This window comes from Cetorhinus maximus, chromosome 20 (genome assembly GCF_964194155.1).
Source record: "Cetorhinus maximus chromosome 20, sCetMax3.hap1.1, whole genome shotgun sequence".
In the NCBI taxonomy this organism is placed as follows: domain Eukaryota; kingdom Metazoa; phylum Chordata; class Chondrichthyes; order Lamniformes; family Cetorhinidae; genus Cetorhinus; species Cetorhinus maximus.
This window is the reverse complement of record NC_135898.1, coordinates 60,416,909-60,442,718: the sequence shown is the minus strand read 5'-3', so window position 1 is coordinate 60,442,718 and position 25,810 is coordinate 60,416,909. Positions and strand designations below refer to the sequence as shown.

The 25,810-nt window shown below is 41.4% G+C and overlaps 1 protein-coding gene across 3 annotated transcripts in view; it reads right to left on the bottom strand.

Annotated features, from left to right (window-relative positions):
* Positions 1-25,810, bottom strand: part of acadsb (acyl-CoA dehydrogenase short/branched chain) — an 80,646-nt gene that overhangs the window by 39,102 nt on the left and 15,734 nt on the right. For all 3 annotated transcript variants that reach the window (XM_078564810.1, XM_078564809.1, XM_078564808.1), the window contains exons 2-4: positions 18,998-19,166; positions 12,930-13,030; positions 8,500-8,706 (exon numbers count right to left, since the gene is read on the bottom strand). In XM_078564810.1, the coding sequence (XP_078420936.1) occupies positions 8,500-8,706; positions 12,930-13,030; positions 18,998-19,166 (477 nt within the window). The remainder of the gene's footprint in view (positions 1-8,499; positions 8,707-12,929; positions 13,031-18,997; positions 19,167-25,810) is intronic.

Genomic DNA, 25,810 nt, shown 5'->3' with positions numbered 1-25,810 from the left:
CACAATGAGTGGTTGGGGTCTTGAATGCATTGCCTGGAAGTGTGGTGGAGGCAGGTTCAAATGAGACAATCAAGGGGGCACTGGATGATTATTTAAATAGAAACAATGTGCAGAGGTATAGGGAAAAGGCAGGGTAATGGCATTAGGTCATTATGCTCATTTGGAGAGCCAGTACAGACACAATGGGCTGAATGGCCTCTTCTGTGCTGTTAAAATTCTGTGATTTAAGGATCAATTCTAATATTTTCCCCACAACACGTCAAACTAACCAGCCTATATAGTTTCCTGTTTTCTGCCTGCCTCCCTTCTTGAAAAGAGGGGTTGTATTTACTACTTTCCAGTCAATTGGAACCTCTCCAGAGTCTAGAAAATTTTGGAAAATTAACACCAATGCATCCACTACTTCGTTAGCCACTTCTTAAGACTCTAGGATGAGGTCCATCTGGAATTGGAGACTTCTCAGCCCACAGTTCCACCAGTTTGCTCAGCTTCTCTAGTGATTTTAATTTCACTAAGTTCCCCACTCCCTTCCACCTCCTGATTTACAGCTATTACTAGAATATTTTTTGTATCCTCGAAAGAGATGACAGAAGCAAAATATTTGTTAATTTCTTCTGCCATTTCCTTATTATCTATGATTAACTCCCCACTGTCACTTGAGAGAATCAACACTGTTTACTTATCTTTTCCTTCTTAAATGCCTGTAGAAACTCTTGCTATCCGTTTTTATATTTCTAGATAGTTTCCTCTCATACTCTAACCTTTTAGTCATTCTCTGCCATTCTTTATATTCTGACCAATCATCTGACCACCTGCCACTCATCTTTGTGCAGTTATATGCTTTTTCCTCAAGATTGATGCTTTCCTTAACTTCTTTAGTTAACCACTGGTAATACCCTTTATAGTAGGAATATACTTATTTGAATGTTCTGAAATACCCCCTTAAAATGTCTGTCACTGCTTCTCTATTGATCTATCCCCTACCCTAGTACCCAGTTCACTTCAGCTAGCTCAGCTTTCATGCCCACATAGCCCCTCTTCTCCCTTTCAAACTGGATATAAAAATTTAATTGTGATGTGATCGCTGCTACCTAAGGGTGCCTTCACTCTGGAGATCATTAATTAATCCTGTCACATTACACAATACCAACTGTAACATAACATGCTCTCTGGTTGGTTCCAGAACGTGCTGCTCTAATAAACTCTCTTGAAACCATTCTATGAACTTCTCATCCAGGCTACTACTGCCAATCTAATTTTTCCAGTTTATATGTAGATTAAAATCACCCATAATTATTGCTGACCATTTGTCACAAGCACCCAATATTTTTTCTTGTATACATTGCCCTACATTGTAGTTACTGTTAGGGGGCCTACAGACCACTCCCACTAGCGATTTCTTTCCCCTAATATTCCTCATCTCCACCCAAATTCTATATCCTGATCTCCTGAGCTATGGTAATCTCTAACTATTGCACCAATACCTTCCTTGATCAACAGTGCTACCCCTCCATCTGTACCTAGCTTCCTATTCTTCTTGAATATCATATAGCCCTCAATATTCAGGATGCAATTCTGGTCATCTTGCAGCCACGTCTCCCTAATGGCTATCAGGTCACATGTATTTACTTCAATGTACACTAGCAATTCGTTTACTTTGTTATGAATGCTCCTCGCAGATACAGAGCCCTTAGTACTATCCTTTGTTATTTTTGTAAGGTCTAGTCTTGACTATTGGTGTATTCTTAGGTTTTATCTCTCTGTCCCTTCTTGATATTTTATGACCCTCATTACTATTATGGTTTCCTGCCTTGAATCTACCCTTTGATTTGCCACATCTACCCAAGCTTGATCCCTCATCCCTACCCCTGCTGTTTAGTTTAAAGCCCTCTCTACTTCCCTAGTTATGCGATGCACAAGAACACCGGTCCCAGCGCAGTTCAGGTGTAGACCGTCCCAACGGTATAGCCCCCACCTTCCCCAGTACTAGTGCCAGTGCACCACGAACTGAAACCCACTTCTCCCACACCAGTCTTTGTGCCACACATTCATCTCTCTATTCTTATTTGCCATATGCCAATTTGCATGTGGCTCAGGTAATAATCCAGAGATTATTACCTTTGAGGTTCTGCTTCTTAATTTGGTACAGAGCCTCTCATGCTGACTATGCAGAACCTCTTTTGTTCTCCTGCCTATGTTGTTGGTACCTACGTGGCCCACGATGACTGGATCCCCGCTTCCACTGCAAGTTCCTCTCCAGCCCTGAACAGATGTCCTGAACCCTGGCACTGGGCAGAGGCAACACAGCCTTCTGGACTCTCGCTCTTTACTGCATAGAAGAGTGTCAATCCCCCTCACTATACTATCCCCTATCACTACATTCCTGTTTGTTCCCCCCGATTGAACGGTTTCCTGTACTATGGTGCCTTGACCTGCCTGCACATCCACCTTGCAGACCTCACTTTCGTCTACACTGGCCGTGAGTGCCTCAAATTTGTTTGACAATTGTAAAGCCTGAGGCTCCTCTACAACTGTCTGCTCAGTCCCACTACCTGCTCCACTCATGATCACATCCTCCTGTCCCTCCCTGCTGACCAAAACAGACAACCCTATTCTAAGAGGCGACACTTTGTTCCAGATATTTCTCCCTGTCCCTTATTTTGCACATGTCTGCAGTTTGGCTTCCAGATCAATAATCCTGATCCAGAATAGCTGCTTACACTTTCTGCAGACATGTTTGTCATGGATCGCCTTGGCGTCGAAAAGCTTCCACATTCCACAGCTCCAACATAACTCCTGTCCTGCCATTGTTGCTTGTCATTTAGTTGACTTTTTAAAATTACTCACTTAATTAACTTAGAAAACTTCCCATATATACCACGCCTCTTTCCCCATGCACCGAATTCCCATAATTCGCTACTCACTCAGTCTCCATCTCACTCTGGTGTGGTCGCTTGTCTCCTCACGTACCCCTCATTGATTGTGCGCTTTGAAAAGCCTCTCTTTTATGCACCCTCTGATGAATCACTAGCTAGTTTAGCTTCCTGCTACAGTAATTAACACCACTTGAGCCAACTGCTTTCAGGCGATTGACAGATAACTGACTCCAGGCAGTTCTCGGTTTAACAAGCTAACCTAGCTTACCTGAAGGTTAGTACTATGTCAGGTTTTGATTCTTAATCTATAATTTAAAACCAGAAAAGGACTTACTAGAATTAACCACATGAACCTAGTTTCCTACTCACTCACATCTCACTCCGGTGTCGTTGCCTGTCTCCTCATGCACCTCTTACTGATCTTGATCCCATCATGTATAGCTTGTTGATTTCCATTGTTACAGGCAGTTTGGATTTCTTGACATTAGTTGTTCCAGTGGTTACTTGCACAGCAACCTTACCTTTTGCACAGCTGTCTTGGCTACTTTCAAGTCATGCAGTGTTCTAGCTGTTGGGTTTGTTGTGCACCAGGTAGACTTTGCTTTTCGCTTCAATGTGGGGATGTCATCTCAGCTGAGTAGGTCTCAAAGCAGTCCTTGTTCAGGGTACTGCTTTTGTCAAATGTTGCTGCTGCATAAATGATTGAACTTAGCAACTTCCAAGTGTCATCAGCAATTGATGAATTTCACCATCTTCACAATGGGACTCGAGTCTCTGGGATTTACTTGGAGCCCATGTTAACAAATACTGGGCCTCTACAGGACTGTGTACTGTCACCTTTACTTTTCTTGCTCTATACAAATGATTCTAAAGTATGCTGATGTTACAGTACATGTGGGTTACATCAGGAATAACAAAGTCAGGAACATGGTGCAGAAGTTGGTAAAATAGTGCGATAAGAATTCTCTTAAGCCGAATTAAATCAAGAAGCAACAACTGGTTAAATATTTTAAAAAGGAGTCAGTTAATGATAAAAAATAAAATACTGCGGATGCTGGAAATATGAAATAAAAACAGAAAATGCTGGAAAAACTAAGCAGGTTTGCCAACATCTCTGGAGAGAGAAATACAGTTAATTTTTCGAGTCTGTATGACTCTTCTTCAGCGCTGAGTTAGTGATATTGTTCCAGAGAAGTTCATGATGTGGACTTTGAAATAGTTAGCAACTACAAGTAGATGATTAGTTGAATTGGAGGAAACAGTGTACAGATGTGCTGGTGAAAAGATATACACGATTATTCTACCTCAGAAAATTAAAATGCTTTCAAGTAGATCCTACAATCATGAAACTCTTCTATACAGCTGTAGTTGAGTGTGCTATCTTTTTTGAATGTCTCGCCAGGTATTATTGTCTTAGTAAAGTAGTCTCTTTAAAGAGATTATTGAAACAGGCAGAAATGATGTTGATCTGTGCTCGAAGTATTTTGATAAAAGTTAAAAGTGTATCATGAACAATGAGAATCACCCTTTGTGGTCAGTATTACTGTTTAGTGTTCAGGGAAATGACTACAGTCCCTCAGATGCAAGCCAATTCAGTTCCTGAACCCGTTTATGCCCCAACTCTCAAGAACTTTTAAACAGGAGTTTGATGTATGGATGAGGATATGGTCTTGGAATAGTTTTTAATACATATTTTAATTTCATATCTCTTTGACAGGGTAATTTTTTTTATTCTTTCATAGAATGTGGGCATTGCTGGCAAGGCCAACATTTGTTGCCCATCCCTAATTGCCCTTGAACTGAGCGGCTTGCTAGGCAATTTCAGAGGGCAGTTAAGAGTCAACCACATTGCTGTGGGTCTGGAGTCACATAGGCCAGACCAAGTAAGGACGGCAGGTTTCCTTCCCTAAAGGACATTAGTGATCCGTTTTTTTTTACAACTGTCGATGATAGTCTCACGGTCACCATTACTGAGACTAGCTTTCAATTCCAGGATTTTTTTATTCATCGAGTTTAAATTCCATCAGCTGCTGCAGTGGGATTTGAACCCATGTCCCCAGAGCGTTAGCCTCAGCCTCGAGATTACTTGTCCAGTGACATTACCACTACACTATCGCCCCTCCCAATAACATTATTCATTTATTTGTAATTTTTCAATGACGAGCAAAATATGCAAAATGAATTTCCATATGGACAATAGTGAAATTGAATTGAACTGAACAGAATCTATCATTGAAGAAAACAGCTTCCTAACTATCAATCTTGTTCCATTACAAAGTCCTTGTTTAGGATTCAAGTTTTGTAGCAACATTATAACTGCTTTGTCCTCGAGTTTAAGTTTATACGGTGGCATGCCCATTGGAGTTAAGGCTGTTTCTTCAAAAAGGTCAAGGGTGGCCTGTAAATTATCCGCATAACAGAGTCTGTTATGGTTGTGTGCAAGACTTTGGTCTTCGCTTCCAGCCTTTGGAGGTGGAAAAGCTTACCATCAAATCTGTACTCAATTTGGACCCCAGGAGGGAGCGTGTCCTTGATCATGTTGGGGATGGCCACAGGCAAGATGGAGAAAAGGTGAGTGCAAGCATGCATCCTGGCCAGTTCTGATAGGAAAGGCATCAGACTCCAGCCTGTTGCAGAGAATGGTGGCAGCCATTTTGTCATGGAGAAGCTGCACAACCTCAACGTATTTCCGTGGACAGCCAATGCAACCCTGGACATTCTAGAGAGCTTCCTGGTTGACTGAGTTAAGGCTTTTGTCGAATCAGTAAAGGCCATATAGAGAGCTTGGTTTTGCTCGCAGCATTTCTCTTTGATCTGCCAAATGGTAAGGTTTGGATCAATACTCTAAAACCACACTGGGATTCCAGCAAAATGGCTTCTGCAAATGGAAATAGGCAGTCCTGTGGTACTCTGGAAGGATCTTGCTTGTGGCAGAGAGTAGATCTATGTCTTGGTAGTTGTCACATTGAGTCCAGTTTGCCTTCTTGAAGATTGAGACAATCTTGGCATCTTCTAGGTCTTCTGAGAGCCTCGCTTCATGCCAGATTTGCCAGAAAAGTAAGTGTGGACTCTGCACACCTGAATATCCACCAGGCTTATACAAATCATCTAAAATACCATCCGGGTCGGCAGCCTTCTTGTTTTTGACATATTGAGCCCTAGGGATGCATCTGAATGAGAATCCTCCAGCCAAAATTGGGGCTCGCACCAAATACCCCACACCATCATGGCTACAGGTCACCACCTGGAGGTAGTCAGTCACTTCTGCTATCTCAGTTGCCACGTGTCCCAGTCAGCGACCACAGACCTGGAGATCCTGCACAGGATCCAGTGCACTAGCTCCCCATTTAGGAAACTGCTCAGAGAAGTCTTCATTAACCATCACCTGCAGACAGACACCAAGGATGCAGTCTTCAAGGCAGTCATTCTCCTTACACTCCTCTCTCCTCTTCAACTGCCAAACCTGGGTGACATATCGTCAACACCCAAGAAAACTCAAGACATACAATCGGCGCAGCCTACAGAAAATCCTACGTGTCACCTGGATGGATTGTCATACAAACACAAGCATCTTCCAGGAAGCAGGTGCCCTAAGCATAGAAATGACCGTTCTTGTATGACAACTGGACTGGGCAGGCCATGGCATCAGAATGCCAAATACTTGTCTTGTGAAGTGCGCTGTCTGCAGCCAGCTCGCGAATGGTCAAAGGTCACAAGGTGGCCAATGGAAACGTTGATACTCTGAAAGCCTACTTGAAGAAGATCGGTTTTGACCTCAGCAGTTGAGAGTGCACTGGGTCACCCACAATGGCAAGCCCTGCTTCACCAAGGTATAGCTGATTTTGAAGCAGAGTGGATGACGAAGGCCAAAGATGAAAAAGAAAGAAGAATGCTTAGGAGGGAGCGTAACCCCTCACCAGCTACAGACTGACCAACGTGGAATTTGGATTTTTTCCCCCTTCTTAATGTTTCTTTTTTCCCTTTTCCATCTCGTTTACCTTGCACTGACTTTACTTCTATCTCTTACAACCCCTCTCTCTCTCTTCCTTTTTTCTCTTTCTCTACACTCCGGGACTTCATGACAAGTGTCTTCCTCACTCTGAGGAACTGCCGTTAGTTAGTTAGGGATTAGACTGTGTAAAAGCTCTGGGGGTGGGGGTGTATAGCCAGAGAAGGTTTGTTCAAGTTCCCTTACCTTCCTCCATTTTTGTTCTCCACCAAGTCACCCACTGCTGCTGCTGCCACTGCCACCATCTAATGTTGGCAGCCACATATATCAAGTGCTCCAGTCCTCTGTGTCCATTCCATTCTTTCCAAGTCATCCCTCTCATTGCATCTCCATCGTATTCCTTCCATCTCTCCTGTGTCATCCCCATCCCATTCTTTCCATCCAATTTCCTCCCATCTCTCATGACAACAATCTCCCCAGCCAGGGTTGCCACAAACCAAAGCTCTCATTGGCTATAAAATCTCATACAACCATTTGTCACTAGTACTTCAACATAGCTTAACAATGGACATATAAAAGTTTATTCACTTATATAGTGAAAGCCAGTAATACATTTAAAGATTTTGTCTTTCCAAACTTGGGTTAATCTGGAGTAAAGTAAAGGACAGGTTTTTATAGGTCTCAGTGATTATATAAGTAGTAAGAATAATTTAAAGTGGTATAACACTCAAACACAGTATTGAAACATTTTGGATTCTATGCACCATAAGCAAGATTTCATTGATCCCGGTATGTTAAATTGGCCTCGTTACCTGCAGAGACTCCCTCCAATTTTTTCATTTTCTGATTCTTCTCTCTGCGTCTTGCAGGAGGTTAAATGATTGATGACGGCACAGCTAAAAGTTTCCTCTCATGGCAACAGTGGTACTGGCCAGAATAACCTCTCCAGCTCCCCCAATCACATTTTACCTCCCTCCTGCCCTTGCTGCTCCTCCAATTATAGATTCTGTTGCTGGAGGAGCAGTAAAATCGGGAGGGAGGCAACCTGTGATTGAAGGAGCTGAAGCAGCAAGCGTGGGAGAGACAGAATCTGTGATTGAAGGAGCAGTTCCATCTCTCTCGTGCTCGCTGCTCCTCCAATCTCAATTCTGCAGTCAGTTTCTACTCTCACTTATCAACACCATGGTGCTATTTCTTTTTTTAAACTGTGCTAGCCCCGAAGTTGGAACATATTTAAAATTGCGCAATCGGAGACACCAATGTCGGAAATCCACCGATCGGTAGAAATTTCTCATCCCTGTACAGTATAGCTGTTGCATATCTCAGCTAGTTAACCTTAAATGACAACATGGTAGTTATTGGACTCTTGCTGAAACTTAACTAGTCTTTTGGCTTTTCAGCTTTCATGAGAAATGCACAGTAAAAGTCAACTAGACAGAAAGAAAAGAGCAGAGTATGTATAATTACCAACGCCATTTAACCTATTCCTTTTCAACATCCTAGCCTGCATCACTTAGACCCAACCATCTTATTTATTACATTCCAAAAAAAAAATTAGATCATTGAAACTAAGCTGGGATTTTGTCAAGATAACATTTTAGTTTTCCTTCTACAAGTACAGAAATGTGTTACACTTGAGCGTATTTAAATTTGAAACCTCCATTCACAGCTCACCGTGTCTATGGCAAGTCGAGGTAGATATTTTCTTTTTTGATCCTCTGTCCCACATTTCCTCAATAATGTGTTGATCAGAGTGTTCTGTATGTCACATAGGACTGCTACTGATGGGTCTACTTTGGCCAACTCTTCTATGACAAGAATAGAGGAAAAGAAGGTTGATTCTGGTCCACCATATTGTTCTTCAATCTCAATTCCCATCAACTAGAAATGAAAGAGAATCAAAAGTGAGGAACACACAAACAACAAGGATTAATAGTCTGTAAAGTTGACCTGCAACTATTAAGAGTATTCCTATGTTCTTACACTCTTATATACAGTGGGATAAATAAATGTATACATATATGTTCTGCAGTAGTGATACCATAAACCTGACAAAAGTTGTGAAATTATAGCAGTATTATGCCTTGAGGCTGATGAGTAACTGCTTAAAAGATTGTATTGTTAGAAATGAAGTTATTAGTTAACAATATAAAAACCAAAATAAATAATGGTGCAGAAGAGACTGCAATTAAACAAGTATCTACATAAATAAATACTAGTGTAGGAAGTGGATGACATGATACATTGTTACATTAAATGCAAGTGCATTGTTTGTTGAGGAATATGATCATAGAGCAGTCATTTTATCTGTGTGCAGGTGAAAACCATTTAATAATCTATTTTTGAGTTTCACAGCAATTAAAACAATTGGTGATAATTAAAAGCACTATTAAGTAGTCCTGCAGGTATGCAGGATGTGAAAAAGATCCAATCAGGGTGGGAAGCCAAATGCCAACTGGGGATTTGATGTACATTTTATGTTACTCAGATTGCAGCATTAATAGGTGGAGAGAAACAAAATTATTAAAAAACACCAGAGTGGGCATTGCTTGATGATCATTTGTAATTTTTCAAGCTGGTGCTTATTCATAAAGTAAAAAGTAAGAGTGGAAAGAGACGGCAACCTGGAGAGAGCAAGGGAGAAAGCAGCAGGCGGCAATGGAGAGAATAGTGCCAGCTGCATTGGAGATGAAGGTTAGAAATTCGAGTCAAAGGAAAGAAGATGGACAGGTAAATGTAATTTGCAATGAGTGATGTCAGAAATAGTGATATAGCAATCCACTGACAAAAGGTTTTGCGCTATTTAAAAAGAAATGCACACTGTGGCTGGAATTTTACTGTCACATTGTGGGTCCTGCTACTGAATGTGGATCCTGAGCCTGCATAGGTGAATGGAAGGATGGCGGAGGGGCATTTACCAGCAGTGGCCTCTGTCTACCTTCCATGCAAGGATGACAGTTTACCTTTCTGAGCTGTTTTGTCCAATCAGAGATCCAGCAGCTCTACAGCCTTGGCAGTGCCACTGATAGAGCTGGCCAGTGCTGCAGCTGCAGGGAGGTGCCCCTGAAAAGATGGTGTGCCAGGACCACTCAGGCAAGCCGTGGTGATTGGAAGGGTGAACCTGCCAGCAATGGCAGCAGAGTTGCTGGGGTGGTCACAAGACTCCTCCTTGGGCCATGGAGTCACTGGGATTGAAGGTTTTCCTCCCCCACCCCTCCAATCCTGGTGGTATCCCCTGTAGTGTGGGGCTGTTCTGGCACTGGTAAAATATACTGGAGGGGGTATAAAATGGCTGTTAATAAGATTAATTGATCGCCAACCTCTGGTTGGTGGGCAGCCAAGCTGCTGCCATTCCCACCTTTTGAAATATCCTGTGGCAGTGGAAAAATGTTGGGTTTCCCTTCAGACTCCATTTTACTAACCCTCCCATTTGTCTCCAGAAGGCTGGGAACATCCCAGCCTACGGTCAGAATATTTCAGATGACGGGCTTTCCTTCCCACCACCTGAAAGGTTGGTGGGGAACAAATCCCCGCCAACACTGCCGGCCTCGCAGCCATTTCACACTCCAATGAGTGTTAATTGGCTGCAGATGGGACTTGCGTCCCTCACTCGGGACGAAATCCTGCCTTAGAGAGCTGCCAGCTAATCTGTTTGGCCAGCAGGTCTATATTCCCTGCAGCAACAGAAACTGCAGCGGACAGAAGTGGAACTTTACGTAGTCCACGTAGCCTGAGTCCCAGGAGTGCATGAAAAAGGTGAGTTTTCGGGTCTCAGGGCGGGGAGGATAGGGAAGGTCTTGGTGGGGGGAGGTGAAGTTAGAAGGGGCTTCTGATGGAGGTGTCTCACCCACCTTCCTGCCAAGGCCTAAACCCGATTATTTTCAAGTTTCCCCCATGCCCAGGAAATCCTCCCGCCAGCCTAAAAATTGAAGCGGGCAGCAACCCAGTGGGAAGCCTATTCATACCACTTCATGCTCCCCACCCACCGAGTCTGAAAACCCCCCAGTCTAAAAACCTACCACCATGAAATTCAGGCTGATATGTTTTTGATACACTACTAGCCAATTTCCCATGCAGTTGTTCATGGTGAGACACCTGGGCAAGGTGTACTTGTCACGGTGATTTTCCCAAAGTAATACAGTATCATACAACAAGAGTAAAAAAATGTCTCTAATGTAAAAAAATGAAGATTTCAAAGTTCCCAAGGACAGCCCCAAGTAGAATATCTTCTGATTATTTAAAATACCTGAAGATATTATGGTTGCCAACAATATCCACCAAATATATTAAAAGGGATGGTGCATTCAAAAATGTGAATTTTTAGTGGGATAATTGGTGATTACTGCCAAACAATCTCCTTTGTCCTGAAGTTTTAATTTTACTAGACTAGAGTCTCATTTCAAAAAAGTAACTTTAACAAAACCTTTTGTATCTCTCTCCATTCCATGTGTCTTTCCCAGTCTTTATTTTGATTTATGTACCCGTACAAAACGTAATTCTAATTTATACTTCCTGCTTTAGACTAAAATTCTGCAGGATTCTTCAATCTGATTGGCTGATGAGCCTCGCTCCTTTTTGCCCTGCTCACAGTTGTCAAAGGACCCCTTCAGAGGATGCTGCATTGAATCAAATACCAATTTAGAGCAAATCTGAGCTAAAGCCGGCAAAAACTTTGTGGGCTGCTGTCAGCAAAGTGAAGAATGGGCATCATTCCCTCACCACTGACTGCAAAATCCCAGCCAGTATGTGCCTACTTCAGCATTATTTCAGACCATTAACATTACTGAGGTTAGCAGGTTGGTCTAGACTTGGCCTCAATCTCATAAGTATCTACCAGTCTTATGTATTTATATTGCTTGTAGGTTGCTTATGTGGCCAAATGGTATCAATTAACATTAACCTAAACTTCTTAGTGAAAAAAATGTTCTGATGCTCTTTCATGTTCTATATATTGTATGGTTTTTTTTTTAGCCATTATTTTCTCTCCCAGAGTTGGGTTTCTTGAAAGAATCCCTCAGAAGAATGATAGATGACACTTAGTATTACAGAGGCTTATAAACAATCTGCAACCAATTACAGGAAGTACACATTAGAACATCAAGCTGCTGCTCCATGCCAAATATTTTATTTTCTGAAGCTATCTAATTTCCCCAATTCTACATGGTAATATTTAGCACAAGAAAGCTGCACAAAAGCATTAAAAAAAAAACAGCAATTGTGCAAATTGTGAAAATTGTAAATGATGTTAAAGAAGGGGCTTTATACTTCACATCACTTGAATTCACTGGACAATTAGGCAGTTTTAGTTCATTTTCTTTCACTAAAATGTCAAGCATATGAAACATTTTATTGTAGTTCAGCCAGACAGAGTCAAAAATTTTTTGTCAGACACAAGATGTATTGGATGTCATCTAAAGTTCGGAATAGCACTACAGCAATATGCCTCACCCTATCACACAACCAACACTAACTAGTGTGTCATGTCCAATTCCTACCCATCATGACTTTTTGAACAAAATTGCACAATACTGCAGAAATGCTATCAGTATTGTGCTGTGAATTGATCTCCAGAAGGGGACTTCAGTGGGTACTTACTCATTTCTCTTCGGATCTTATTGCTGAGGGTTAAATGATGCTTGTTTAATAATGTAATCTATATTAAATTATTGATTGATAAAGGAGTTTTGTTTGCTGTTCAGGGAATTACCATTTTCTTTCCCCCTGGGTATTTGTGGTTATGCCCACTCCCAGAAAACCAAATAATTTGGGCAGTATTCACAATAAGGAAAATAGTAAATTGTCCGTATCAGGCTTTGCCTGCTCCATGCTTAAGTTCTTATCTTTCAGAGTGGATATGTGCATCTTTTCTGTCTAAGCTGTATTAAAACCAAGATACCAGAGGTGTGGCTTTGAAATTAAAGCTGTACCAAGTTTTTAACTGAAGACAATAATTAACTATTTATCAAATTATGCTAAAAACATTATGACAGTAAAAACTTTCCCAAACATGATCAGTTGATGGATACAAAAGTTAATCTCCATGATTTTGTAGTTATATCACAAGGTAAAGAAATACAAGATTCCAAAAACAGAATATTACTAACCCCTTGTTCAAACAATCCAGCAATGACTGATTCATCCATGTGAGATTCTTCATCCATTTTGCGAACCAGTGGCGCAATTCGCTCCTGAGCAAACTTGGCAACTAAAAAAAATCCAAAACTGTCAGTAAGAAACAAAAATGATGCTTCACGATACTAAAAAAGTAAAGATTCTGAAATAAAGTATACAGTATTTGTCATAGCTTACAGTTAGGAATTTATACCATCCATTTTCTCTTGATGTGCTTATCTACTTATCAAAATGATGGATGTCACTGGTAGCAATACACCAGTGCTACTCTGCACCCAGCATCAGTATCAAGTATTCTGGGGTTGATGCAGCAGATCAACTACAAGAGAAATACACTTCAACTAAAAACTCAGATGGGCAACAATTTCTATATATTGGTAGATTTCTATTTCCTACCCTCTATCCTTTCAGCAAACTAGAAGGCTTTTAGTATTTAAAGCTTAATTTCCCAACATAATTATATACTTCATCTTAAGAAAAAATAAAATATTGTAACAACAGACAAAACCCACCACAGATGCATACCCATAAAACTCCTCCAAATGAATATAGCCAACCTTCATTGAATAAGTTGGGTTATGCAATCTAAATTGGGTAATGCAATCTAAAGGACACCCTTCAGCATACCTATCCAAAGAATGGAAATTTCACTTTGCTGATTTCATAAGAGACAGGTTCCAGCAAGATATTTTTGTTCCTCAAAGCTCTTAGTATTTCTTCACCTTAAAATGCAAGGTCATTGTTACATATTTGTAACAATTATAAGATTGTTACATTTTAGGATCGTATTTTTAAATTTAGGGTAAAATGAAGGGGGTAATGTAAACTGTTCTGAAGTCTGCCTGATAACAGGCCTGGGTGATGTGGCTGTTAAAAAATTAAAGGGAGGCATGAGTTGTTTCGATGGAAAGGAGGTGTAAGGTGTTCACACCTGGAGATAATGGCAGCAGCATCTGTGTTTACAGTGTTAGATGGTTAGTCTCCAAAGTCCTAGAAAGGTGTTGAAAATGTCAGTTTGTAAACGGTTATAATTTAAACTATCCATTTACTTACAAGATAGAATAGAGTTGGGGTACAAAGGATAGCTAATTAGTATTTATAACCTGGATACAAGGCCCATGTGATTCCCATTGCCATGGAGATGGGTGTTGAGAGGGGCAAGAGCCCTTAAGAAACCACTGAAAGATCAGGTTGCAGGCTTTCCTAAAATATCACTGAATCTCATCAATCTCAGCAGGATCTGGAAGCGAGAATGCAGCTGGAGGCAAAAACTTCTCTGATTCACTGCACAGGAATGCGGGTCAGAGCTTGTGCTCGGATTGAAAAGCCCAAATTCGTGAGGATTTGAGATAAGACTGGAAGATTCCCCCAGCTTGAGCTGGAGGAGAAACTCCAGGAATATCCCTCACCATGAAAGACAGTTCTGGGGTTAAACGTTACCAGGCTGGGAAAGGAGAAGAACAGAATCAAAACCTCAGGAACTAAGAATCACTTTGGATTGGTTCTGGGAGAATTGAAAGTCTGCCTAAGAGACTGTATAAAGTAGAAGTAAAAGGGGAAAGTTTTGCTTGGTGGTTTAAAGTATAAGATGCCTACACAAATAGTGCTTAATGTTGGTCCAAGTTTGCTTGTTACCGTAAAAGTCTTAAAATGTGAAATCTTATTGCATTATCCTTTCAGCCGTTTTAAAGGTTATCAGTCTCCACAGGGATCATAACAACATGCACTGAATGGAATAAGATTGGTTCTCAGCCAAGTTGGTGAGGCATTCACAGCCATCACAAATGAGTTTTATTCTTTAATAACTCAGCTTTGAGGGAGATATAAAGATGGAGATCAATCCTAAATTACTCAATTTTCAACCACCCTTCACAAAATGACTAGATTCTCTACACAATAGTAAATATTGTAGAACCTGTTGTTCAATCTAAATATCAATAGTTTATATTAATATATTTGTGTTAGAAACATTGTGCTTCTAGCAAATATGAACAAATTTTAATACAACATAATTATTTACAAGTATAAAACTGCAAGTGCTGGAAATCTGAAAAAGAAACATGCTGGGAATACTCAGCAGGTCAGGCAGCAGCTGTGGAGAGAGAAACAGTTCACGTTTCAGGTCGAATGCCTTTCATCAGAACTGGAAAAGATGAATCAGGTTTTAAGCAAATACAAAGACAGGAGAGGGGGAAAGAACAAAAGGGAATGTCTTTGATAGGGTGCAAGGCAGGAGAGTTAAGTGACAAAAGGCATGATATGCAAGGCAAAAGATGTAGTAACGGGACACGTAAAGAAACAAAAAATGACTAAAAGAGGGTTGAATTATTTAACTTTTATCAATTTCCAACTCTACTTCATCTCGATCAATAATACACACAGCTTTTATTTGTTATTATTTAGTTAGACTTTGATTCTGGTAATATGATGGCCTGGATTTTGCATTAGGAATAATGGTGAGACTATCATATTAAGGGGTAAATTGAATAGCAATTTCTGGCATCCGTAATTAAATATGGAAATCATAAAGTTGCAGTCGGGTCTGCATTCCGCCCCCCCCCTCACCCCCACCACCCAGTATTATTGACTGCCAAACAACCTCTTCGGCACCGAAAATTTATTGTTTACAAGTGGAGGCTCAATCCTCCATTTTTAAAAAATATATATTTTAACTTTTTTCTTTTTATCTCTCTCTTTTAATCCCATTTTTTGTTCTCTCTATCTCACTTTCTGCACATGATTTTGCATCGAATTAAATGTTCTAACTTACACTTCCTGGTTTAAACTCTGCATGCCTCAATAAGGATTCTTCAATCTGATTGGCTGAAGAAACACACTGTTGCTTTCCCTATTCGCATATATCCCAGATCCCCTGTAGAGGATCGTGCACTGTTATCAGATTCTTGGTGACCATATGTTGCCGTTCAAAGCCCATGAAAAGTCTGTGGGCAGCTGTAAGTATAAGTGAATACCAATCGCCGTTTGTTTACCACTGACTGCAAAATCCAGGCTGTTATACTTTAGAAACATATTTTAAGATTAAATGTTTTCCACATACATTTTATGCAAGAACAGTAAAAATCTTTATTGGTATCTGGAAGAATTAATAAATGTAATTCCATGCTCAACTTTCATATTGATTGACAATTCTCCCATCATCAGTAAAGCTTCAATTCAAATTCCCTTCTCATTTTTCATCTGCCAAATGTGATAAAACAGATGTTTGTGTTCCCCCAAATAATTTTGGTCATGCAAGATAAAGCTATTAATAAATTGAACAAGAAAAGTTGCTTATCTTATTGAAAGCAAACAATTAAATTTACCAATCTCTTGTCACTCATGCTAAGCTCCATCTCATCATTCGTAAAAAAGTTTATTGCAGCTATTTATGGCCCGCATTGAATTTACACAATATCAACTTACTTCCCCCTATACTTCATCTAACACAAGAATGACCGCACAAAATCAAACATCATTAAGAACTCTCAATGAGATATCAAATAAACACAGATTCTGGTAGTTATAAGATGTGAGTTGCAACAGAGTTGCATTTCTTTAACAGACTATATAATACACAAACAAACAAGTACACAGCATAGCCTTCGTTCCACGGCATGTCTCATTTTGTTTCTCTCATTTCTCCCTTTTCTTTTGCTGTTAATTCCTATCTTGCTGCATTTATTCTCTGTCTCTTTCATTTGAACTGCCTGTCTAGTTTGTTCTCTATTACCTCCTGTGCATGTTTCCTAACAGACAGCGTGAGCAGAATCAGGAAGCTGCATAGTAATAGCAGGACTGATTCAAGATCGATTCTGGAGCTACTGGTAATTGCTGAAGAAGATTCCCACATAATCCTAATAATTGCCAAGTTCAGACAGACAATTGAAAACAGCAAGCCTTTCAGAAAGACATTGAAAGATTGCATTCTGATTGAAAAGACTGGAGCCGATTTATCTTTTCCCAACAAAATGAAAGCCACAGAAATAAATAGCATTTTTAATGAAAAGTAGTAAATCTCAAGAGGTCCACTAGCCCATGTCTTCATTTACTGCTATTTAACCATATGTGCATTTATTGTACTCAGTTTTATTTCTTATTATTAACTGCATTTTAAATAATGAATCAATTTCCTAAAGTGAAAAAAGAGTGATGGATGCAAGTGGAGCATGGCCTCTGATTTTACTGGGAGGGATTGGTGGGGCCATAAGTGGTCGCTGATCCAGGAATTTGATGGCAGGATATCATTACCGTATTCTATGGCAATCAGACAGTGGGGCAGGCTGCCTATTGTGGCTTGGGAGGGTGGGGAATTGGGCATGGGTGGGGAGGTAAATGGTGGGAGCTTGTCAATCACAGCAGAGCCTAGAAAGGCCATGATTGGCAGATGGGAGACAAAAGGCCTCCTTGGGAATGAGGAAGGACACGGCTGCACTTCCGGGTTTTTCAAAAAAAAAGAATTGCCTTCTGGAGTTGCAGCTTTTTACTGACTGGTTTCCTAAGTGCTGGGAAACCCCAGACAGCAACAGTTAATTTTTTTTAAAAATTGGCTCCCAATTACACTGTGCAGGCCCAATTTAAAATGCTTCTCCAAGATTGGACATTAGCAAAGCAAGCTACCTGTCAGCATAAAAATGGTATGCATATACACCAGGTTAGAGCTGCATTTCTTAGGCTTTAACTACGTTGTTGGGAAGGACTGTCAATACTGTGGCCATTTTATCTATCAATATACCACCTACATCCAAGTAATGGAACCAGATAGAAAAGCAAACTGGAAATAAAAGCATTAAAAACAAAAAAAATTTCAACATGCAATTATACATTTCTACCATGCAACTAAGTGGAAAATCAGATTTTTTTTTTAAAAAAAGGACATATTGTTGGTGTCAGAATCTCCATAGTGACATTTCTAACAATAATCCAAAAGGAAGAAAGATATACATAAAATCATCAATGTCAGCATAACTACTACCAATATAAAAGCAAAAAACTGTGGATGCTTGAAATCTGAAATAAAAACAGAAAATGCTGGAAAAAGTCAGCAGGTCTGGCAGCATCTGTGGAGAGAGAAACAGCATCTGTGGAGAGAGAAACAGAGTTAACGATTCAAATCTGTATGACTCTCTCTGAAGAAGTCATACAGACTTGAAATGTTAATTGTTCCTCTCTCCACAGATGCTGCCAGACCTGCTGAGTTTCTCCAGCATTTTCTGTTTTTATTTCAACTACTCCCAAGTCAGGGAGTTAGCAGTGGATCATGTAAAGATAAATCTCCCTCTATTCTGTCCCCAAATGCCTTGGTGCTTTATCGCCAACCTCAGAAAAGGAGCTACTATCAAGAACTGCATCACCATCATTTTTCCATTTTCCAATCAGTCACTATTATGGCATCTCTGATCAAGACTATCAATTTGCAGAAATACAGGCTGAATCTACTGGAAAGTAAATAAGGAATACCATAATAATTTAATTATCACATTACAGATGAAAGGCAAACTTCAAACTTTGGCAGGGGTGTAAAATGGGCTGTTACAGATAATCTGCTTTGCTATGCACCCCATCTAATTTTCCATTTCATTTACTTATAATTGCAAGTTACGCCCAAGTTGAAATCTAGTTTCCACAGGTGAAAGTATTCTAATTCTATCCATTTTCTAGGCCCAATAGAGCTCTCTTGGATGCAACAAAAAAACAAAGCAACAAGCAAAACGATTGAAGCTAGCAAGCGGCTTGTCATGGTTTTGGGAGGGAGGGCCACAACATCCATTTAGGATTTTTTTTGTCCTCTGCTGAATGGAGCGAACAGCAAGAATTGACCAAACTGGCTTGCAGAATTCATATCACTGTAATCCAGCTGCAAGGCAACAAGCAAAAAAAGCGGGATGAACTGGCTTTCAGCTCTCCTTAAACCTGGTTTTAAAGGATGTATTTTTTAGATTTATCTGCATCTGGCTTATAATTCTTGGCAAGAATACACATGACAAATCACTAGTCTTAATACTGATGACCAAGATTTGAGTGCAAAAACAAACTAACTTACCTGTTTCTTTCATCATCTTCTCTTCTTCAGTGAAAGTCTGTAGTGGTGCATAACAGGTGCCACCTGCAGTGCCATTATCCAAAGCAACATCTGCAGTGGAAAATTTGGAAAGTTGTGGTTGAAGCTTTGGAAATGTTGGACACCTGGGTCTGACAAAACTTCTTCCCAGCTTTTGGTCATTTATGCAATATATTAGATTAGAACAAAAAGGAGAAATGTGCGTCATTTAACTTATAAATCAAAATCAGAAAACAGTTATAGAATCATAGATTGGTTGCTGCACAGAAAAAGCGTAAAAAAGTAAATTAACTATAGCTTACATTTTTAATTAAAGTAATTCCCTATTCACGTTTATATTTGAAGCCAATATATTATTTTGGCTCTAGTAAAAATTGAAAAAAGTCTTCAATGCAATAAATTGCAAGGGTGTGATGTATTTGGCAATAGAGCTTTATTCAACAACACTCCTGCTCATTTTACTTCATATATTCAACATTTGTTAAAATTTAATTTGCTATTTTTCTGACTTAGTTTGCTCGACTCATTTGTAGCTTCCCAGCTGTCCACACGGATTCATTGCTACCATCTACAAGTTTGATATGAAGTTTCAAAAATTTGTCAACAATATAAATTAGTAACAGCACAGCTCCCAACACAAATGACACCCAACTAACAATGCCCACTGCTTTCTACTCTTCAGCCAATTTTTTATTCACCAAAAGATTTAAGTTGAAAGGAGTGAGAGTTCACAGTAATTTTTGTATTGAAGTTAATTAAATGTTCTTCAGAAGAATAGGCACACCACGTTAGAGCTTTCCTCAGTCCACTTGGTGTCACTTCCTCAAATGTTGAAGAAATTGATCAGGCAGGATTTTCCCTAATTCCACATTGGGTGCTGTTTACTATATTATTATCTTAAAAGTAAATATCCAATTTGTTCTTAATAATCAATGCCATTATTTATCTCACAACAGTCTCTGCCTCAACCACTACCTGGATTTCATGCAACAACTGTGTAAAGAAAATTTTCATAATATCTTTCCCTCTAGTGACAATTTAAAATTCATGACTCCTCAAACAAATTAATCTTTCCCCATTCACTCTACCAAAAACACTTCAATTTTAAAAGCCTACTAAATCTCTCCATAGTTTTCTTCTTGGCATTCAAAAGTAGAGCTCTCTGAACGAGACTAATATGGTGAACAAGACATTAGAAGGGATCAGAAAAGATACAAAGACTTTGACATTTCAGATAGAAATGGGGAAATAAGTGACAAATTAATCAAACTCAGGAAGGATAAAAACCCCTGGTCTAGATGGATTGCATCTGCATATATCAAAATTGTGGACAGTCATTATTACACATTTAAAATTCAATTGAAAAGGGAATAGTGCACAGTCAATGTGATTTCTATAAAGAGATAGCCAAGTCCCGAGAACTATTGATCAATTAACTTAATGCCAGTGGTAGGAATAATGGAATCCTTACTTAAAGATGTCACAGAAAAAAACATTTAGAAACAAAAAATAGTCATTGCAAAACAGATTATATTATTCTAGTAAATAAGATTAAACAACTTGTATTTATTGTTACTAACTCTGTATAAATCAATAACTTAAAGAAATGAATTTCCCAAACGGCCAACAAAAATAATCGTAGGACAGAATTTCACAAAGACAATGGCCAGGATTTTCCGGCCCCATCGCCTTCGGGTCCCAGCCATAAGATTTACGGCGGGTCCAGAAGATCGCGGCAGCGGGCGAGTGTGGAAAATCCCACCCACTGATTTTGGTCTTCCCAATATTTAACTGGAGGAAATTTTTGCTTCTCCAGTATTCAATGTTGGATAAGCAGTCTGACAATTGAGAGATAGTGGAGGGATCCAGAGAGATGGTGGCAAGGTAGAGTTGGATATCATTAGTGTGTATACTGAAACTGATGTTGCTTTTTCGGATGTTCTTGAAAAAAAAAGTGGGATCCAAGGATGGATCCTTGGAAGACACCAGAAGTAACTGTGGGCATGGGAAGAGAAACTATTGATTGTGATTCTCTGACTACGATCAGATACTCAAGCAGTGTGTGTCTATATGCAGCAAGATCTGGACAACATTCAGGCTTGGGCTGTCAAGTGGCAAGTTATATTCATGCCACATAAGTACTAACTCCAATAATTGTATATAAAGGGTAGAATGAGTCTGAATCTGGTCTTTTACCTCAAGCAGGTTTATTTTTCAGTCACCTCAACAGAGTGGACAAGCTCTCAGTTCTTTTCTCCACTACAGTGTTACAACTGTACCCATTTATGGGTAAGCCAATGCCTATCACCTGTTTAACAAAGCAATTGTCTTAACAGTGTAATTGCCAGTCAACAAGATCATTGTTATTGGACTTTGACAAATAATTGCTGATACATTGACACAAGTGCCAGGCAATGGCCAACTCCAACAAGACAGAATCCAACCATCACCGCATAATATTCAATGGCATTACCATTGCTGAATCCCCCACTATCAACATCCTGGGAGTTACTATTGACCAGAAACTGAACTGGACCAGCCACATAAATACTGTGGCTGCAAGAGCAGATCAGAGGCTGGGAAATCCATAGCAAGTAAATCACCTCCTGACTCTCCAAAGCTCATCCATCATCTGCAAAGCACAAGTCAGGAGCGTGATGGAATACTCTTCACTTGCCTGGATGAGTGCAGCTTCAACAACACTCCAGAAGCTCAACACCATCCAGGAGAAAGCAATCTATTTGATTGGCACCCCATCCACCACATTCAACATTCACTCCCTCCACCATTGATGCACAGTTGCAGCAGTGTACACCATCTACAAGATGCAATGCAGCAACTCACCGAGTCTCCTTCAACAGCACCTTCCAAACCAGCGACCTCAACCACCTAGAAGGACAAAGACAGCAGGTGCATGGGAACACCACCACCTGCAAGTTCCCCTCGAAGGTACACACCATCTTGACTTGGAACTATATCACAGTTCCTTCACTGTTGCTGGATCAAAATCCTGAAATTCCTTTCCTAACAGTACTGAGTGCACCTACACCACATGGAGGGTCCCCCTCTGCCCTCCTGAGGAATCCTGGCCGGCGAACAGTCTGTGCGCCTGGTGGAAGATAAACATCGCCAAGGCACACCATCTCAGAGGGAGCTTGACTTAAAGGTATCGCTGCAGGTCCTGAAGGTGGAAAGTCGCCACCTGGGTGCATAGGCACACCAATGCATGACTGCCCTCCCTAAGCAGGAGACTCAGAACCTCAGCAGCGACCCAGTGCAACCTTTTGTCTCAGAAGAAGCCGACGAGCATTCTCTGGATTTTTGTGACAAAATCCGGGGGAGAGGTGAAAGTGACCAGCCGGTACCACAACATGTCGGCAATCAGCTGGTTTATGACCAGCACTCCTTGCAGGCATTGCCCATCTTTTACCAGGACCTGATCAAAGTCTCGAACATGGTCTCCTTGCGACGCAGCTCTCTACCGTCAGAAGTAGTGGCTACCGTCAGAGAGCCGCTGCTCAGGAATCCGCACCTCCGCCCTTTTCAGTGGCTGACGGAGGGCTGTGGTTGCCAGGGTGACCAGGATCAGGGGCATGCTGGGTGGCGGAGGAGTGGGCTGGATGATTCCACAGGAGTTGGCGCATCGCACGTCCAGCTCGCGGCCAATGCCATTCAAGATCTTAAGATGGTCGTGCTTGGCCCAGACGTCATTCTGGGTCTCGAGGTGGTACAGGCACATGGTGGTCTTCCGTTTGAGCTTACCCCTGTTCAGACGGAATTCCACATTGGCCCCAAGCCCCGAACCCTCCCTCGGGAGCCGGTGCCCTGCAACCTGAGTTGCCTTGTGGAAATGCCCTCCGTGGCCTTTAGCACGCTGCGGACAGGTTTCCTGTGGGGCCTGCTGCTGCACCCTTCACTTCCGTGCCCTCGCCCATCACCCGTTCACGCCCTGGTGTGCTTTGTTGCTGTCTGGCGGCAGATCTCCCCAGTGGGGGGCACTCTACAGGGATGTCCCACCCCCCCCCCCCCCCCCCCCCCGCCGTTTTCCATTGGGGGCCTGGAGTGGAGGGTGTTGCACACAGCAGTCCCACACAACCGTAGGATGTGTCGGTTAATGGACTCCCAAGATGCTTGCATTTTTTTGCTGCCTCGAGTCCGTATGTAAGTTGTTGTCGGCTGCACTCCCTTTTTAGTTATTTTAAAAACCTTATGCACCTCAGTCCTACACTCCTGATCTATGGGCACCTGGTGCAGAGAGGGGGCAGGAGGGAGGAGGGCCTCCTCATGAACCTGCTCCTGGGCCTGGCCAAGTTGGCCATTAACAGGCCCAGGCAGCGGGCAATCGAGGGGGTGGCCTGACCTGACTGTCTGCCCCTTTTCTGCAGCTACGTTCATTGCTGGGTGTCCCTGAAGAGGGAGCGTGCAGTGTTTGCCGGCACTGTCGAGGCCTTCCATGCTCGGTGGGCACCGCAGGGACTGGTGTGTTTTATTAACCCTCTTAATCACATTTTGGTTTAATGTTTGTAAGTTTCCTTTAAATTTTGTCTTTGTTTTTGCAGTTTCCCTTTTAAGGGGCTGTTTTTAAATTTGTCCCCAATTTTGTTAATTTAGTTTATTTGGTTGACTCAAAAGAGTTCACCACATGGACTACAGCGGGTCAAGAAGGTGGCTGACCATCACCTTCTTGAAGGCAATTAAGGATGGAGAATAAATACTGGCACAACCCGTGATGCCCACATCCTGAGAAAGAATAAAAAGGAACAATACCAGGACTATCTCATAAACTATTCCTCCAAAATTGCTCCTGCCTCAGCCCATCTGCTGCTGAAATTTTGTCTGTGTCAGCTCCAGACTAAACTGTTCCAACATGCTTTTGGTTGACCTTCTCTCCACCCTCCGTAATCTTCAGCTCACCAAATGGCTGCTAACCACATCCTATCCTGCAACATCCTACTCACTTATATCCCCAGCTTTGCTAATTATGGTGCCTGGTCTCCCAACATCTCAGATATAAAATTCTCATCTTACTATTTAAATTTCTTCATTGCCTCACCTCCATGTCTCTAACCACCTCTAAGCCTATAGCAACCCTCTCCAAGCTCTATTTCTCTGACTGGCCTTTTGTGCATGTCCTTGCGTCCACCATTAGTGGTTATAGCTTCAGCCACCTAGAACCCACGCTCTGAAACTCCCTCTGTAAACCCTCCGCCTCAACACTTCACACTCTTCCTTTAAGACCATCTTTATAACTCAACTCTTCCAGCTTTTACTCCTGCTAATAGCTCCATCCTTGGCTTTGTGCTCATTTTTAAATATTCTGGGAGAGGATTTCCTTACTTCTTTTTTGTTTGCTTCTATGCAAACCTACTGTATACCCTTGCTTTTCCTCTTCTTTCCTATTGCCACTATCAACACTCACTTTGAGTGGCTAAACCTTTTTCTCCCTCACATTACCAATCACCCAAGTACTGAAGCTTTCCCTTGTTCTCTCCTACAGGTCCAAATATTTTGACAGTATCTGTTCCTTCTGCAGCTGCCTGGGGCCCACTGCTGATTGGCAGTCACTAAGCAACCATGATTTAAGCTGGTTGTTGAGAGAAAATGTACTTATTGACATGCCATTCCCTCCAGATCTCAGGGCTTCCACATCCCAACACTATACCCTGGTTCATTTTTCTAGGGCTACTGGATGCCAGAAACCCAATCCATGCCTCATATTCACATCTGTGTCTCCCCACACACCCTAACGAGTTTCCTATGATCCACTGCACTATTCCACACACTAACGTCCCTTCTTCCAGTAATGATACCCTGAAATACAATTTTCTTCATCCCAGAATCCAGCAAACTCCCACACTTCAATTTTATTGTCTGCAAGTAGTGATAGGAAGCAGAAAAGTAGATTTAGTAAGAGGGTGTGAGATTATATTAAATTCAGTGATATTACAGATAAAGAAATAGTTAATTGATTATTTATGAAACTTTGCAAAGGTTGTAAAAGTCGAGGGACCTTTACAAAGGTTGTAAAGGTCAAAGTTCAATTATAGTAACCATCAAATCATTGCGAAAAAATAATTCAATAAGAAACAAAAAGTGTAACATTATTGCAATTTGAGAGTTGGCAGAGAGAAGGGGCGGAATCGTCCCAGATTTGCACAAAGTGTGGTAGCGGGCGGGTAAAAGGACGTTTTACCTGCCAGCCACAATGGCGGCTTTTCACGCCGCATCGTTCCAAACCTGCTGCATTAACTATACGTTCCCAGGAAATATGCCGTTTCAATGGCCGGTGGGCTCTTATTCACTCGCCACGCCATCACCTCGCTGCTTCATCACGCCGGGCACCATATTTAAAGACCAGCTACACACACACCTCTCAATGCTTCCAGCCCATGACTGCTGCATGGAAGACGTGGCCTCGGCAAACAAGAAGACTGCAGCCCTCATGGTTTAGTGACGCATCTCTCAAACACCTTTTGAACACCGTGGAGGCCTGCCATGATGTCCTCTACCCCTGCTCTGGCCACAGGATGAGCAGCTGCATCATCAATCCTGCATGGAAGGTGGTGGCAGCGGAGGTCAGCACCAATGCCCTGCAAAAGAGGACAGCCACCCAGTGCCACTACAGGATGAATGGTCTCATCCATTCTGCCAGGGTTAGTCACTCCTGTCATCGCTCTCAACTCACACTCACAAACCCATCACTCATCCACAGGGATCTCGCACCTCGAGGGACAACAACTCTCATGCACACCCTCATCTCCATCAGGCTCATATCATCTCGAGCTCACGTCCTCA